The 15159-nt window shown below is 58.2% G+C and overlaps 6 protein-coding genes across 6 annotated transcripts; 2 read left to right on the forward strand and 4 right to left on the reverse strand.

The window, feature by feature from the left end:
- Positions 1-233: 233 nt before the first annotated feature.
- Positions 234-1570, reverse strand: SCHCODRAFT_02553066 (uncharacterized protein; the record flags this gene model as incomplete). The annotated part of the gene is made up of 2 exons (XM_050343684.1): positions 234-1352; positions 1529-1570. 2 exons carry the CDS (start codon positions 1568-1570, stop codon positions 606-608), a joined length of 789 nt encoding a protein of 262 aa, XP_050198206.1. The 3' UTR covers positions 234-605.
- Positions 1571-4113: 2543 nt separating this feature from the next.
- SCHCODRAFT_02638947 (uncharacterized protein) lies at positions 4114-5038 on the reverse strand. The gene has a single exon (XM_050346049.1). The coding sequence runs from the start codon at positions 4567-4569 to the stop codon at positions 4180-4182; it is 390 nt and encodes a 129-aa protein (XP_050198207.1). The 5' UTR covers positions 4570-5038; the 3' UTR covers positions 4114-4179.
- Positions 5039-5299: 261 nt separating this feature from the next.
- SCHCODRAFT_02602402 (uncharacterized protein) lies at positions 5300-6419 on the forward strand (the record flags this gene model as incomplete). The annotated part of the gene is made up of 3 exons (XM_003028041.1): positions 5300-5828; positions 5859-5870; positions 5926-6419. 3 exons carry the CDS (start codon positions 5300-5302, stop codon positions 6417-6419), a joined length of 1035 nt encoding a protein of 344 aa, XP_003028087.1.
- A 239-nt stretch (positions 6420-6658) lies between these two features.
- On the forward strand, positions 6659-7457 carry SCHCODRAFT_02072379 (uncharacterized protein). Its single transcript, XM_050341687.1, has 2 exons — positions 6659-7378; positions 7432-7457. Exon 1 carries the CDS (start codon positions 6897-6899, stop codon positions 7281-7283), a length of 387 nt encoding a protein of 128 aa, XP_050198208.1. The 5' UTR covers positions 6659-6896; the 3' UTR covers positions 7284-7378; positions 7432-7457.
- Positions 7458-10035: 2578 nt separating this feature from the next.
- Positions 10036-12171, reverse strand: SCHCODRAFT_02514520 (uncharacterized protein; the record flags this gene model as incomplete). The annotated part of the gene is made up of 8 exons (XM_003028326.1): positions 10036-10180; positions 10234-10364; positions 10427-10980; positions 11036-11180; positions 11232-11326; positions 11380-11566; positions 11625-12036; positions 12095-12171. 8 exons carry the CDS (start codon positions 12169-12171, stop codon positions 10036-10038), a joined length of 1746 nt encoding a protein of 581 aa, XP_003028372.1.
- Positions 12172-12527: 356 nt separating this feature from the next.
- Positions 12528-14275, reverse strand: SCHCODRAFT_02553073 (uncharacterized protein). The gene is made up of 3 exons (XM_003028327.3): positions 14182-14275; positions 14061-14129; positions 12528-14008 (listed from the first exon to the last, which is right to left on the reverse strand). Exons 2-3 carry the CDS (start codon positions 14127-14129, stop codon positions 12581-12583), a joined length of 1497 nt encoding a protein of 498 aa, XP_003028373.1. The 5' UTR covers positions 14182-14275; the 3' UTR covers positions 12528-12580.
- Positions 14276-15159: the final 884 nt, after the last annotated feature.

A 15159-nucleotide genomic window follows, 5' to 3' on the forward strand; every position in this document is an offset into this window, starting at 1 on the left:
CACTAATCCTACTGTCCCGCATGCATGCCGTGCAGCGAGAGCGTCCAACGAAGTCGGAACACGAAACGAGGCAGCACGCGACAGTCACATGTACATGACCAAATAAAACCGAAAGCGAATGCGAACGAGGTCGCACCACTCGGGCAACAACGCAAACTGTTGTAAATGGCCTGCAACGAGAGTACGAGGGTGTCCCGCCACGAGAGTACGAGCTTAATGTCGAAACTAGCCTTGGCACGTCTCGGCGTCGTCGGGGAGCGCGTTGAGGATGAGGCGACGTCCTCGAGAATACTGCTTCATCAGGGCGGGGCGTGCATCAGGCGGAGCGGGAAGGAGATCAGGCGGGGCGGATCCCGGGCAGAGAACGCTGCCTCAAGGTATGTGTCTAAGATTCAGGTCGAGATTGGGATGGCGATCAGGAGAGAAGTACGGGCTGATGGATGGAATGCTGACGAGCTGATGGACGGAATACTGACGAGCTATAGGACGAAATACTGAGTTGTGGGGTATCCCACGCCGTCCTCCTGCATACAAGCCACCTCGCCAGCGACGCCCTTCTGCAAGCGCCACTGAAGCGTCTACTTCTGCAAGCGCCACCAAAGCGTCTACTTCTGCAGCAGATTGTGCTTGAAGGTCGTGGAGGCGGCGGTGGCGGCGAAAGATCCTGGACAAGTGGTAAAAGATCCGGGACAAGTGGTAACAGATCCGGGACAAGTGGTAAACACTTCAACGGCCGGAACCGGTCTTGGCTCTTGCGCAGAGTGGCGGGCGTTGCAAGGTTCGTGAGGAGCCTCAAGCGTGCGCCACGTGAGGAGCCTCAGAAGCGCGCCACGTGAGGAGCCTAGAGCGCGCGCCACAGAAATAATCCCAGCGGGCAGCACAGGAGTGATCCCAGCGAGCAGCACCAGGCGAGTCGTGTGTGGAAGCAGGAAGGTGCTGACGGAGTGGGGTGGAGCGCGTTGGGGGATCCGCTGGCGGCGCGAGCGTCGCGTCAAGAGAGTGTCGCGTCTCGTCAAGGGAGAGTCGCGTCTCGTCAAGGGAGAGTCGCGTCGCGTTAAGGGAGGGTCGCGTCGCGCTGAGATGGGATCGTATTCCATCGGGGGGAACGACGATATCAGCACGGGCAGCACAAGCGTCGAGCAGGAACGATGAGGATGCAGGGCGAGCGGCTCGCTGACGTCGGATACGTGCTCGTTGACGTCGGATACGCGCTCGTTGACGTCGGTTACGTACTCCTTGAAGTCGGATACGTGCTCCTGGACGTGGAGGGACACGCCAAGGACATCGGTCCCGGACAGCCATCGACAGGACGCGTCAACGGAGGAGCATCCTACATAGTTTCGATGAAGAGCCTGCGGCTGTCAGGAGGCGCGGACTCACCGGAACCAGGTCGCTAAGAGCGTCAGCTGTTCGTCAGTCATGCCATCCTCCAGCAGATCCGAGCCTTTGAAAGCGCTGTCGCGCATCGCCCGAGGATCAGCTGGCTGTATCCCCAGGATCATCTGGCGGTATCCCCAGGATCATCCACCCCGTCCCGAACACCAGAGGGCATCGCACGGGACGTTGGCATCAGCTGCGAGGAACTGAGCAGCATGGCTCGAAAGGGCAGGTCTCGGAGAACGGAACGATAGCCAAAGACGTCAGCCGACCAAAAGAGGGACAATAAACCACGAGACCAACGAGGAAGGTGTAATCGAGGCGATCAAGATCGAGGGAATGGTCATAAGACCCTCGAGCAAGGCACACCTGACAATAGAGGGCGGAGGCAATAGAGAGGCGACGGAGGTAGTACAGGGAACGTGACCACAATAGAGGGGGAAACGAAGGCGACAAAGGGATTACGAAGATAGGAAAGGGAGAGGGAAAATTTGAAGGTGGAAGCTTACAAAGGGAACACGGGAAGCAAAAGGGAACAATAGAAAGCGCGCGAGGGACAATGGGAAGCGCGAGAAAGCACGATGCACGGTGGGTAAGGTGACCCAACGATACAATAGAGGGCGGAACCTAAAGTACAATGAAACGTTAATGGAGAGTTGGAACGCGAACAAGCGGCGATGCGGGATGCGGAAGACCGATGTTCAGATGCGAAAGATAGGGAAAAGGGCGACGCGGATGTGGGTGAGTACATACTGAGACTGGCGAGGCGGGGAAGGCGGGGAAGGGACTAGTGCGAGGTGGTCAAAGGAAGACTATAAAAGACGCGGAAGAGTGCGAAAGCAGATGGAGCGCCAGGGAATAAACGAATCGAAAGTCACTGGAGACCATCGCCTTAACCAGGGGAGCGCGCTAGCGCGAGTCGACCGACGCGCTGGCGCAGAATACGCACGCGTGACGAAGTAGGAAACGCGATGGATGAGCCAGCAGACGCATGAAGCGCAGCAGTAGATGCGACGGACGAAGCAGCAGACTTTGCGGCCTCGAGCAAAGAGCGCGACGCACACGCATGACTGTTGAGGGCGAGATGGTTCCCATGAGTGATGTTGAAGGGAGCGCGATGACCTCGAATGACATGATTAAGGGGAAGATTCTGCGCGCGCCTGACTACCGAGCGCGAGCTACAGCTCTCCAGTGACTACCGACGGTGAGAGTATGCCCACGGGTGATCTGGAATAGGTCACAATGGCGCGCGACGCCCACGCGTGATAAGAAGACTGAGGACGCGGCTGATCAACGGGCGGCGCGGGTGACAGCGCCGGTGGTGGCAGAAAGCGGACGGTTCAAAGCCGGCGGTGATAGAGAGCCGCGGACAAGCCGGCGGAACGGGGATAGAACGATGCTTCTGCGGGTGAGCACGGGAGCGGCGACAACGCGGGTCACGGTGGCGGCGACAGCGCGGCTCATGGCGGCGTCGACGCTTCTTCGCGCTCGGACATGATATACGTCCCGCGAGCCGGACATGAGGCGGCGTCAGCCGTATATGCTTCTTCGCCGTCCAGCGCGTCGGAGATGAACGACATCGTCGACGAAGGCCATAGCGCGAGATGGGGACCCCCGGTGATAGAAGATTGACGACGCGGAGACAGGTACAACGGCGCGGAGACAGGTACGACGGCGCGGAGGGAAGCACGACAACGCAAAGGGACGCACGACAATGCGAGGGAAGCACAACGATGCGAGGGCAGCACGGCGGCGCATCAGGGCGACGCGAGGAAGCACGACCGCACGAAGACGGCCCAAAGACGGCGCCGCGGACACCGGTTGACGTCGACTGACGCGCAAAGCCTTGGCGAGGCCTATATTGGCTCCCGGCGGGATGGGATAGTGCGCTCGACGTCCTGAAATACTCGGCTGGATGCGACGGTCTACTCGGCTGGCTGTGACAGTCAACTCGGCTGACCTCGACAGTCACTCCCTCCGTCAAGGGAGGCTGAACGCGACCGAAGGTGCCTGAAGGCGCGTCGAGGGTAGTAAGGAGTCGATCTTCGAGGGTAGAGTACGTCGAGCTTGCGTCCAATGTATGTAGCTCCCGATCGCATCGAGCTACACCACCGACGTCGCGCAGAAGGCTCGGAGGGATGCTGACGCCGACGTCGACAAGAGTACCATGATAGATTCGACGGGCAGTAGGACCGTATCGAGAGTTCGTTGGAGCTCGAATGGCGCGCAGTAGGGTCGATTGACGGGCAGTAGGGTCAAGATACAGTCGGAGCAACGTCGTGATGCAGTGGCGCCGGAGCATCACACACGGAGGTTCGCGCCGTATACTCTACAGAGTGCTATCAGGTTGCTATCAGTATCAGGCGCGAAGGGCATCGCTGTCGGCCTCGAGCCTGGGAAGCGTTGTTTTGAGCCTCAAGCCGATAGAATGTCAGCGTCAAGCCCGGGAAGTATCAGCCTCAAGCTCGGAGAGCACCACCGCTCGGGAAGGATCAGCTTCAGAGGGTCAGGAGCACATAACAGCCCGGAACGCACCGCCCACAACGCCGACGCAGCATCGCCAACGTAGCAGCCCTTCCGGGCTATCCGCCGTCAAGCCGTCGGGCTGTGGGCGGTCTCGCGGCAGGTGCCGTCCGTCAAGCCCGGCGGCAAGTACCGAAGGTCAGCCAGGCGCTAGTTTCTGCGCCACAAGCGCCGACACTCGGACCTGGAGGCATCACCAAACATCGCTAGTAGCCAGGAGGCGCCGAAGGCTCATCAGGAGGTAGTGGGAGGTAGCAGTAGATGCTACTCCGCCACGAGCTACCGGCCCTCTGATCCAGGAGGTACAGGCTCTCCGACCCAGAAGCGCTCTGACGCTCGGTCATATCCGTGCGGCCTGCGCGGGATGCGGTCGTATTCGTAGGGAAGTAGCGCACGGGACTTAGGGAGTTGCACTTGTGTGAGCAAAGCAGATGCGCTTGTTTGCACGGGTGAGGTACGTTCCGAGAGGCGCGATTGATGCAATCCGGAATCCGAGGGGCGCGAGAGCTGCAACCCGGGAGGCGCGGGGGGGACGCATGATGTTCCCGATGCCCGGCTGTGCCTCTCAGTCCACCGGCTTGTTGGAGGAGCAAGAACAAGGCGACGGCAAGGGAGGACCAGGCGGCGGCAAACAGAGCAGGCAACCGCAAGCACAGACCAGCGGAACATCAGCCAAGATCAGAGGTCGCAAGCACAGATCAGAGCGAGCGAGCACAGATCAGTCCCAGCCGAGCGCAGATCAGCACAAGGCGGCGGCGGGGGCGCCCCCTCGAGGCCCGCGGGGTGAGAAAAATCTACGCGAAGGCGCGTATCGCTCTGCCGCCGCAGCGTGAGATGATGGATGGGCGCAGAGTGGTGGGAGCAGGACGCAGGGCAGGGTGACAAGGGTAGGACGCGGCGTGACAAGGACCCAGCGTGTGCATTGTCAATGTCCATGGAAGATGGACGCAAGATGACTTCAGAATGGTCTCAAAACACAAGGCATGGAGCCGTGATTGACGGAGGGAATCGGTATACCTATGCTCGCGCGCGAGGAGGACGTCAAGGAACCGCAGGGATCGCCACCGGAGGCGTAGAGATTCGAGTAACGCCAAGTGAATGGCCCTCGTTAGCGCCGGGACGCGGGAGGCGAACGGGGATGCGGGAAGGCCCGCGTCCATTGTTGTGTGGCTGTCACCGATTGCCTTTTTTGTCGTCACGGGGTGACGAGATCTCTTTGAGCAGATTTGCCATGCTGCCGCGCCCGCGCGGTATAAATCCCATGCTCGGGCCCAACGTCCCCTTCGTTTCGCCCCGCCGCCGTCGCAGCCGCCGTCGTCGCCCGTGTCGGTAACGCGCGCCTCGGCGCCAGCGCCGCTGTCCTCACAACCTCTTGTTCTCACCCATGACTCTGTCGACCATGCCCGTCCCGACGTCGACGCACCGCCCGCCGCCGAGGCCCATACTGAAGGCGTCGCATTCCGCGGGCCCGCCCAGCACGCACTCGCACCTCCAGCCGCCGCACGAACGCGCCTTCCCCACGTCGTCCAGCGGGCCCCCGACCCCCTCGCGCGGCGTCCATTTCCCGCCCTCCCCGCGACTCACGCGCACGTTCTCCGCGCACCCGCCCTCGGACTACGACCGCTCGCCCATCGTCGTCGCCCCCAACACCTGCGCGCTCCCCGAGCGCTTCGGGCGCGTCTACACGGGCGAGGAGGATAAGGCCACGGCAAGGAGCGCCAGGAGTCCGCGCGTGGAGAACAGGGGTAACGGCTACGGCTTCCCCACCCACCCCCAATACGGCTACGCGCCCTGCCCGCCGTTGACGCCCGACGCGTCGTCCGAGTCCGACGATAGCGACGCGTGCGCGAGCCCGCCGCCCGACCTCGTCGTAGCTGGCGCGCATTCGCTGCCCTCACTGTCAGGGGCTCACACGGTGTCCGGTCCCAGTGCGTATGCGGGACGTGATGCATATACAGGGCGTAATGCTGGTGCGTATCTAACGCATACACCCACCCATTGTCGTCGATCCTCACCTCGTAGCAGGCGCATATACCTCGCGAAATGCGTATCCCACGCCCGACGCTGTTCCCATCTCCGGCGCCCACTCCATCCCTTCGCTCGCCTTCCTCCCACATGCGCCCAAAAGCGCTCGCCACGGACCCGCGAGCTCGGAGTCCGAGGACGAAGACGACGAAGAGGGTGGCCGTGCGCCGACGCCGACGCCAAGATCGTGCAACGGCGCGAGGATTCCCAGGAGCGGTTCGTCCGGAACGATCAAGGCGCCGAGAAGAGCTACACCGTCTGCGTCAGGGACGATCGGAGCTTCGTCGACTACCAGGACCGATTCATCGAATACCAGGACCGTTACATCGACTGCCAGGACCGATTCATCGAATACCAGGACCGATTCACCGCATACGATCACCCCACGGAAAGCGGGCTCCTCCAGCGCGCCCAATTCTCCGCGCCGCCGGCGGAAGCCCGTATCTACATCGAGCTTCAGTATGGCGGAGGAGGACTGTCTTGGCGGGTTCTGAGGGGATGTATGCGCGAGGGAGTTGGATGTATGCGCGCGACCTGCGTATATGCGCCAGCAACCTGCGTACATGCGCCAGCGACATGCGTGTATGCGCCGGTTCTTGCGCATATATGCACTCGCCGTCGACCCCATCGCTTCCGATCGGCACTCGCATCCGACTTCAACGTTCATCCCTGACCTTCCCGACCCCACCTTTAAAATCCCGCTCCAAGCAATACCTCACTTTTGATACCTCAACCACCTGTACTATACCTGCACGACCATTCGCCTCCTCGCCGCACCATTCCATCCTCACGCACGCATAATCTTGGCCTCGACTCCTCCTCAGCCAAGTTTCTGCACGACCTCATCCTTATGCACGGCCTTGTCCTCGTCTATTCCTCGGACGACCTCATTTTCGTCTTCCCTTGCGCACGACCCACCCACGACACATAGACACTGGATACCGCTGTCCATCCCATCCAGGGACATCGCTATGCACCCGTATGCAAGTGCATGCGGATACTGTATGCACTTGCATACGGATACCGTACGCATCTACGTACGGATACTGTATGCACTCACATACGGATACTGTTATGCATGCATCCCAGTTCCGCCTCCAATCACACGAAGCTCCTCTGTACTATATTCCGTAATTTCATGGCTGCGCCCTTTCCTGCTCTTCCTCCTCATCGTACTCTCGCTCGTAACTCACGATCTCCGTAGCTACCTTGCATTAGTTCCTATCATTATTGATTGTTTCTCTGCGTTCCTCGACTGGGCGACTTTGGTTCTTTTACTCGGCACTTCAAGTGCAGTACCCGATACCTTCCACTTCGGGGCTCGCTGTCCTATTGAGCCAGTCGGCGCCGTCAATTGACTTTGTCCCCGACTCGGCTTCTGACGCCCCTTCCTCGGTCGACGATTCCCTATACTTACGGTCCGGCATCACTGTCGTGTTCCTCGCCAGCACTTGTGAGTCCACTGTGTATGTCCGTGATCGCTTGCGTCTGACCTTCTCACCCTAGGGACTGTCGCGGGATGGACTCGTGCTTGCTGGACCCATTCTTGCGACGCTCGTGTTCGCTGAGCCCACCTTCGCTCTCACGTCCAGCAACTCACGCTCATATTCAGCAACGAATCACGCTCATATCCAGCAACTCACGCCTATGACCCGTGCTCGCTATGCGCATCTCGTGCCCGCTACATGCCCACGACTCGTGCTCGCTACATGCCCATACTTGCAACAAACGAGCTGTTCTTGTATGTCGCTCTCATGTTTAGCGACGAGCGGCGTCGTCTCGTGCTCGCCATAGCACTTCGCTTCTTCGGCCTGTGCTCGCTTTGAACCCATTCTTGCAACGTTGCGCCCACTCTCCTTCCTCCAAAGCAGTACCCACTCTCCTTCCTCGAAAGCGACATCGCGCCCACCTTCAAAGTCAACTTCGCCCAGTACGGGTAGCTTCGCGACTTCGCCGTGCCTGCGGTCTCATGCGCGGCATAGGTCTGGATGAGGTCGATCGTTTGTTGTTCGTGGATCGGTCCGCGTCGTATTCGTAGATCGGCTGGGATCAGTGCATCGGTAACTTCGCTGGTGACGCGAGGTCTATGCAATGCGGCGCGGCTTCGATGAATATCGCGGGCTTGACTTCGTCGAACATAGGGCGCGGGTTCTTCGGTAGTGACGCGAGGTCTACACGGTACTTCTATGGGCTCTACTGTTCCACGACCGCTGACGCGCCTTCTGCGACTAGCAGCGGGCCGCCAGGGTCTTTGTAACAGAACGTGGGATGTTCCTGCGACATTCCTATCCGCTGACGCGCCGCTGAGATGTTCCTCCGTTCCTTATATGGTTCTCTTCGACTGCTGACCCTTCTGCTCTGACCGCTGACCCATGCTACAGCTCGAGGATTGGTGGGCTCTGACCGGCGCGACTTCTATGTCTACCGACCCGACTTTCGCTTCTACCAATCCGACCTCTACACGACTGGCATGGATCCCTTGACCACTGGCTCAGGTTCCCGAGCAACTGGCGCAGCTATCACAGACTGCTGACCATGCGACCCCTCTACACGTCCGCGCATCGCGCTGGGATAATCGATGGGCGGCGCAGCGCGCAACAAGCCCGGGCATACAGGTCGACGAGTTCGGGTCTATGCGAGCTCAACCAGGGCATATCCCAGGTAGACCACGGATTCATTGACTAGCCTACTGCTCGCTACTGACCTTGCGCCTACTGCTGCTACTCGGCACTTGCCGTGGTACCTGCCAGTGACCATATGCTCAACGACCTGGACTTCACGAACGCAATGCCCTCTCCGAATGTAACTCCGCGAGCCCTGTGTAGAAGCTATCGTGCATACGCCTTGTCCATGAGTCTACAGCAAGCTCAAGCCTTACCGCACCTATCCACGCGCATGCCTGCACCTATTCACGCCTATACGGCGCTCGACTGCTATCTGCTAGCCTCTCAATAACCTCCTGCTATATCCACGCGGACGCCTCGGACTTGGAGGATCCCGGCGTTCTGCCTGCCGAACGTGCGTTGGGTGATAAGAGTTCATATACTAATGGCCCCCGCACCTCCCTGGACGCTCTCAGGGATCGTGCAGCCTGATAACAGCTAATGAGCTGCTGCTACCAGTCGGCGAGTCTCCTGATATGACTTGGTGAACTGCTGATAACTTCAGGCCGGGGCGCTGCTATCCTGAAATTAGCTAGGGAACGCGCCCCAGAGTACCCAGGGTCCTACGCGTATACGTACGCAAACAGGTGTGAATGGGATGTACCGCGCGTTTCGTATGCTGCATGTATGCTACTGAAGGCTTGAATAGATTCGCCTCGTCGATTCGAAGACCGACTCATGAATGCGAATCCACCCTTGAAATCTGCTTTTCATGAACCTGCATTCGGCCGACCCGGGGCCATCGCATCTCCTGTGCGCTCATCTCGTCGTGATCCTCATATTCATCTCATCGCGACTCTGGTATAGAGCTCATCATGACCCTCCTACTCATCCCATCGCGATTCTTTCCGAGGTCCATATACAGGCGCAGTAGTCATCTCATCACGACCCTACCTGGGTCATCCTCATCTCATAACGCGTCCACCGGAGTCATCTCATCACAACCCCGCCCCCGTCACTGGTCCTGGTAAGTCTGGGAGAAGGTCGAGTACGCATGTGTATCACTTCATCGCACGTTCGCCTCCAACGACTCCCCGAAGTTTGTCTCTATGTCACCACTGCGCACATTCATCGCATACTCGCCTGATCATCGCGCACTGATCAATCTCATGTCCCAATTCGTCCACGCCCACTCATCTCCCAACTTATCCACGATATGAAGCAATGATCGGACCCTTCTGCGGGGCGGCGGACCGTAGGACGAGGCCATGCCTTCCCGAATGGTCTGAGAAGCGCGGCTGCGGAGGTAGGAAGGTCGACGCATAGCTGAGAAGGGGAGAGGTCGTCATCTGGCGCTATGGAATCGGATCCACCACGCACCTGCCGGAACCGGAAGGGCGAAACAATTGAGCAGGAAAACGCACCCAAGTCAAGATGATATCCAAACACCTGGTATTACAATACAACACAGCGGCAAACATCTCCTCGCACCACTCTCCGGCAAACCTCAGTCCGCCTCCGCAAACTCGCGCATCTCGTTCAGGTGCTGCGCGACCTCCTTCTTCATCTCGGCGATATCCTCGCTGCTCTTGACGATGGCGTGAATGGTCTGCTCCTTGAGCCGGTCGACCTTCTCAATCTGCTCCTTGTAACTACAGATAAATTCGTCAGAGATAATAAAGAAGATGCCCAAACGGTTACGGACCTGATCTGAAGCGCCGACAACTTGGACTTCACGCCCATCCCGTTCGCCAAGGCCACAGTGCGCGCATGGGCGAGTTCGCGTTCCAGTCGACTCGCTTCTTGGGACGCGACGTATGCTTCTTGTTGAGCGGCCTAGGATTCAAAGCAAGATGAGTCCACGAATCGCAAAAGCGGAGACGAAGAAAATAACGCACATCGCGCAAGTTGTCAGCTTGCTCGTTGATTGCATCCGCCTTATTCTGCAACTGCCCATTCTCGTCCTCCAGATTCTCGCACGCCAGCGTCACCCTCTCCAGCGCATCGTCCAGCTGCATCTTCTCATTCTCCAACGCCGCCCTCTCCGCCCTCTTCCTCGCCGCGATCTCTTCCAGCGTCGGAAGCACCACCTGATTCACATCTGCGCCCACCAACAGATCCCGCGTATCCCCCGCCGCCGTGTTCAGCTGCAGGCTCAGGTCGATATCCTCCCACGGCGGCTGCAGCGGCGGGAACAGCCCGAGCGTCGCGAGGAGGTTCTCGTAGGCGTCGAGCGCTTCCTCGGCGGCGGTGCTGCGGTGCGTGACGGCGATCTCGGTCGAGTGGACGGCGCGCTGGGCCTCGAGGAGCTTGGTCTTGAGCTCTTCGGTGGTGCGGGTGAGCGTTTCGTAGCTGGTGTTCATCTGCTGGACTTCCTCGAGGGAGAGGTTCTGCGTGCGCACGATGCCCAAGTACTTCTCGTGCTCGGCGTGGAGTTGTTCGAGATCGCTTTCTGAACGCGTGATCAGTCGGAGGACCCAGATGGTGAACCAAGCGACGACGCCTACCGTTCTTCATCAGCGTCGCTTTCAAGTCCAGGATCTCGTTCTGCAGTTTCCCCTTCTTCTTCGCTTTGACATCGAGGATGCCCCTCATCTTGACGGAGTCCGACTTGAGCAGTTTATTCTGCTCGAGCAGCTTCGTGATAGGGTCCTACATCGCACTGCTCAGTAACTGCAGGCGTCAATGAGGGAATTTACTCACGGCTGACGCGCGTAGCTCCTTCAACTGCTCGCGGGCCGCCACGGTCTGCTTGTTGATCTCGTCCAGCTCCTGTTGAACTTTCTCGACCTTCCGCGCTGAATGAGTCCGTGAGCGGGAGCTGATGATCACAAGTACTAGACATTCTTACCATAGCGCTCCTCCAATTCTTGCGTCGGCTCCGGAAAGTCATCCGCGCCTTCCAACCACATCGCGTAGGAGTTCGCATAGTACTCGAACGCGAGCGCACGATGTTCGTAAACACTGTCGAACTCGTCGGGTATATTTGCTGTCAGCTGCAGAGTCGGGTGCGAGCTCTTCACGTAATGCTCTTTGAGCTGCGCAAGATCATCAATCGAGTGATCCCTCTTATTCACGATGGAGAAGTAGCCCGACCTTGCAGAGCTCGACCAGCCAATGCAACACGCCCAGCAGCGACGGCCAGGAATGCATACTCGCAGGCGCAGCGAGCCAATTATTCGATATCGTATGCGCGAAAGGGTACCTCTGCGCCTTCAGCGCAGGCACAAACTCCTCCTCGAGCCGCGCGCCCGGGTTAAAAGGGTACGCCGGGTCGAGCATCTGGATCAGATAATTGAAAATAGAACGAAAGTCCTTCGCGGTGATATTTGCGAGGGTCGCGTTCGTGATTTCCATACCGCAACTCCTGAGGTATTCGATGATGTCGCGGCGCATGAGAGCCTGGTAGGACTTCTCGCGTAGCGGGCGAGGGTCCTTTCCGCTCGCCTGAGGTCCGGTAGCTTGACTTGGCCCCGCCTGGCCGGGCCACATCGAGCCTCTCCGTACGCTGCTGCAAAATGGTCAGACTTTATGGCCATTGCGCACGCTACGATGTGCAAACTGACTTATTCAAAGGCGTCCTTCCTACATTGGGCTTACTCGCGCTCATCAGCAGCGGGTTCCCCGCCTGCGAGCGCATCATCGAGTGTCTCGGGTTCGTTGAAGGCGGAGCCATTGAAACCCTCCCCGCGGGCCCCGCGAGCGACATGCGCATATTGTTAGTCGAGGATTTCTTTACGGTGCTGGGCACAGGCAGGTTGGACCTCGCATTGCCGTAAGCGTCCGAGGGAGGCGGCATCGTGGATTTACGTCTGAGTTCGGACATGATTGCCGATGAGGAGGCAGACGGCAAAACGCGAGATGGGAGCAGGAGGCAAGGCGCTAATGGCGTGACGCGACGCGTTTGTGACATTCATCAACACGCACGTGACTCCCCAATGACCGTGCAAGTCGAAGTTTGAGTTGAAGCTCCTCTTCGTCGTGGTATCGAAGAACGATAGGCAGTTAAGAGGGAAAGTAGTGTGCATGCAATAATGCTGACTACGCGAAAGCTAAGGTATCTGAAATTCCGGACCTAGATTAGACGTGAAATGGATCAGCGCTTTCCTCGCAACACCATCGACCAAGCCGCCCGTTGTTCTCGACACTAGGAGTTGTCGCACCAGCCCTTCCAAGTCACCGTCTGACTTGCGACCTGAGCGCAACGTGAGGTGCGTCAGGTCAGGAAGATGCGTCGGTGATGACTCCTTATATGTAAGCCACTCTAGCAGCTCGCCCCGCAGGAGGGAATCGCGGTGGGACACGGTGTCTGCGAGTTCTTCGATCCGCAGCGTGTCAAGGGCAATGAGAGCGTCCAGACACTGGTACAAAAGATCGAATCTATGCTCATAGGTTTCGATGTCTTTCAGTTCGAGGATGCGAAGCGACGACAGAGTCGTTCGCTGTATCATCCAAAGCAGAGACGACAGGGGACCCTCAGGCCACATCTCCGGGTCATCCCATTCGTGGTCTTGGCAGACAGTCAAAGTTTCCAAGGCAGGAGCAACGATGACGGGAAGGAAGGCATGCGCGCAGCCAGATACGATCAGCGTCCTGAGTTGGGGAGCGTGATAGGTGGTGGGGCTGAGCAGCATGTTGATGAAACAGTCGTCGAACGCGCCATGTTCGGCGTCGGCGTCAAGAATACTGAGCTTCCTTAACTCCTTCGCGTCCATGAGGTGGCATAGGACCGTACAGAGCGCGCATGCTGAGTGCAAGAAGTAGGTCGCAGACGTGACCTGCCGCTTCCACGACGGTAAAACTATATCAGGGAACCCGAGGTCGATGGTGATTGTACGCAGGAGCGGTGCGTGTCGCACAAAGTCTAGCGGCAGTTCGCCTCTGTAGTCTTTAGGCCAAGTGTCGGAATCAAGAACCAGTGATTCGAGCAGCGGGGTCTGAGCCTCCACTTGTGCGGCGAATACAGCGAAGTCGGCCGTGACCGCGAGCGTCTTCCACCTCTGAGCGGAGAGCGCCGCAAGGTCCTTGAGCGCTCTTGCCGTCTCCTCTCTCGCGAAGCTTCGCGGCCTGTCCCATTCGCCTCGCTCGCCATATCTTTCTATGCCGGCAACGTGAACGTGCAAGGGCAGGTTGCCGGAGAGCGATATGTAGACCTCTAGGTTATCTGCGAGGTACCTGCCATCATACTTGATGTTGACCGTCGTCCAAAGCTGGGGATAGCTGACTGATATAGCGCGCCAATCGCGGCAGACACGAGTGAACCTGGGCGCTCCGAGGTTGCGTGACGACGCAGGGTACAGCGAGACGACGATGAGGAATATCTCGCAAAGGATCTCGCAAGGGAAGTTTCTTATGGATGCAGGCAGAGAGGTGATGTCGACATGAACCCGATCGTGCGGATCATGGACCAGTGTCGACTCGGAGGCAGGTATTTTCATGATGGAGAGAAAGCGCCATAGGCAGATGTCCTCGTCATTTTCCTAGGCTTCATCAGCATAACACGTCCGCATTCAATATGTTGGGAGTTAGTACCTGCTTCTGGTTCTTCTTGTTCTTCTTATCTTTCCAATCCCATTTGTAGCCTCGTTTCTTGCGCGACATCTAGTGTGCGCGTGTCAAGGTCACGCAGAATGCTTTTCACCCTATTACATACCTCTTCTCAGTGACAGACGATCAAGTGAAGACGATGAGCCCTGAGCAGCGGCCGAACGCGCGTTCGTGGTAGAGGCTAACTTCGGGCATGGCACGAGATTGCAATAGCCATGATCAATTCTAAAAATCCGGAAATGCCGCGAAATTCCCAAAACGGAAGTCGGCCCTTCCCCCGCGCAAACGTCGTCCTTCCCGTCACCTCAAGCCCTCGGGGCAGTCCGGTAATGTTCTGCAAAATCGACAGATGTCGTCCTGAGCCTCAGGCGGAAGTCTTTGGGCTCGAAGACTTCGATGAAGTGTGACATGCGCCTGTAAACATTGCTGCCCCGGTTCCTTGGCGGGTTCTGTACTACTACGGCCTTCTGCTACCACTGCAAGCAGTCGATAAACTGTCTAAATGCATTCTCTTAGTTGTCAAGTATTTTGAATGCCGCCGAGTCTCGTGCAAGGCGCAGGGTGTGCTGAGAATGTATGCCGACGTGCAGGGGAGCCTTGTAACGACTACAGCACGTTTAGCGGGAATTTAAGGTCAACATAAGCAAGTTAGATCAGTAGTAATGGTACTTCACCTACAAGAGCAACGAGAGCGGTCCGTAAAACCGTGTTACATGCCAATTACCACTAAAGTCGCTGTAAAGTCGCTTCTGGGCTCGTAGACATCTTGTGGTACGGCCGTGGGTGTATTGATGAGAGTCATTGTACATTTCCCTGGCCTGAGAGTCTTTCTCAGGGTATACGCACACGCGAACACATCCAACTTGGCAAGAGGTGTGGGCGGCGCAGGTTACCTGCCATTTTGGGACGCAAGGCCGAGCGCAGGTGAGATCAGGCCGTCGAGGCTCTTGTCTCTCCGGATCTCAGTCGGTTTGGGCTCTAGACGACTTTTCCTTAGTTTAAATGATTTTTCCCGCTCAGTCTGAAGACCTGAGGTGACGGGATGGACGACGTTTGCGCGGGGGAAGGGCCGACTTCCGTTTTG

Source organism: Schizophyllum commune, assembly GCF_000143185.2.
Source record: "Schizophyllum commune H4-8 unplaced genomic scaffold SCHCOscaffold_11, whole genome shotgun sequence".
Classification (NCBI taxonomy): Eukaryota; Fungi; Basidiomycota; class Agaricomycetes; order Agaricales; family Schizophyllaceae; genus Schizophyllum; species Schizophyllum commune.

Coding starts and splice junctions, on each gene's coding strand:
- SCHCODRAFT_02553073 (XM_003028327.3), bottom strand. CDS start 14,129: ATGTCGCGCAAGAAACGAGGCTACAAATGGGATTGGAAAGATAAGAAG. Junction 14,009..14,060: donor ACAAGAAGAACCAGAAGCAG/GTACTAACTCCC, acceptor GATGAAGCCTAG/GAAAATGACGAGGACATCTG.
- SCHCODRAFT_02638947 (XM_050346049.1), bottom strand. CDS start 4,569: ATGTTCCGCTGGTCTGTGCTTGCGGTTGCCTGCTCTGTTTGCCGCCGC.
- SCHCODRAFT_02072379 (XM_050341687.1), top strand. CDS start 6,897: ATGCACCCGTATGCAAGTGCATGCGGATACTGTATGCACTTGCATACG.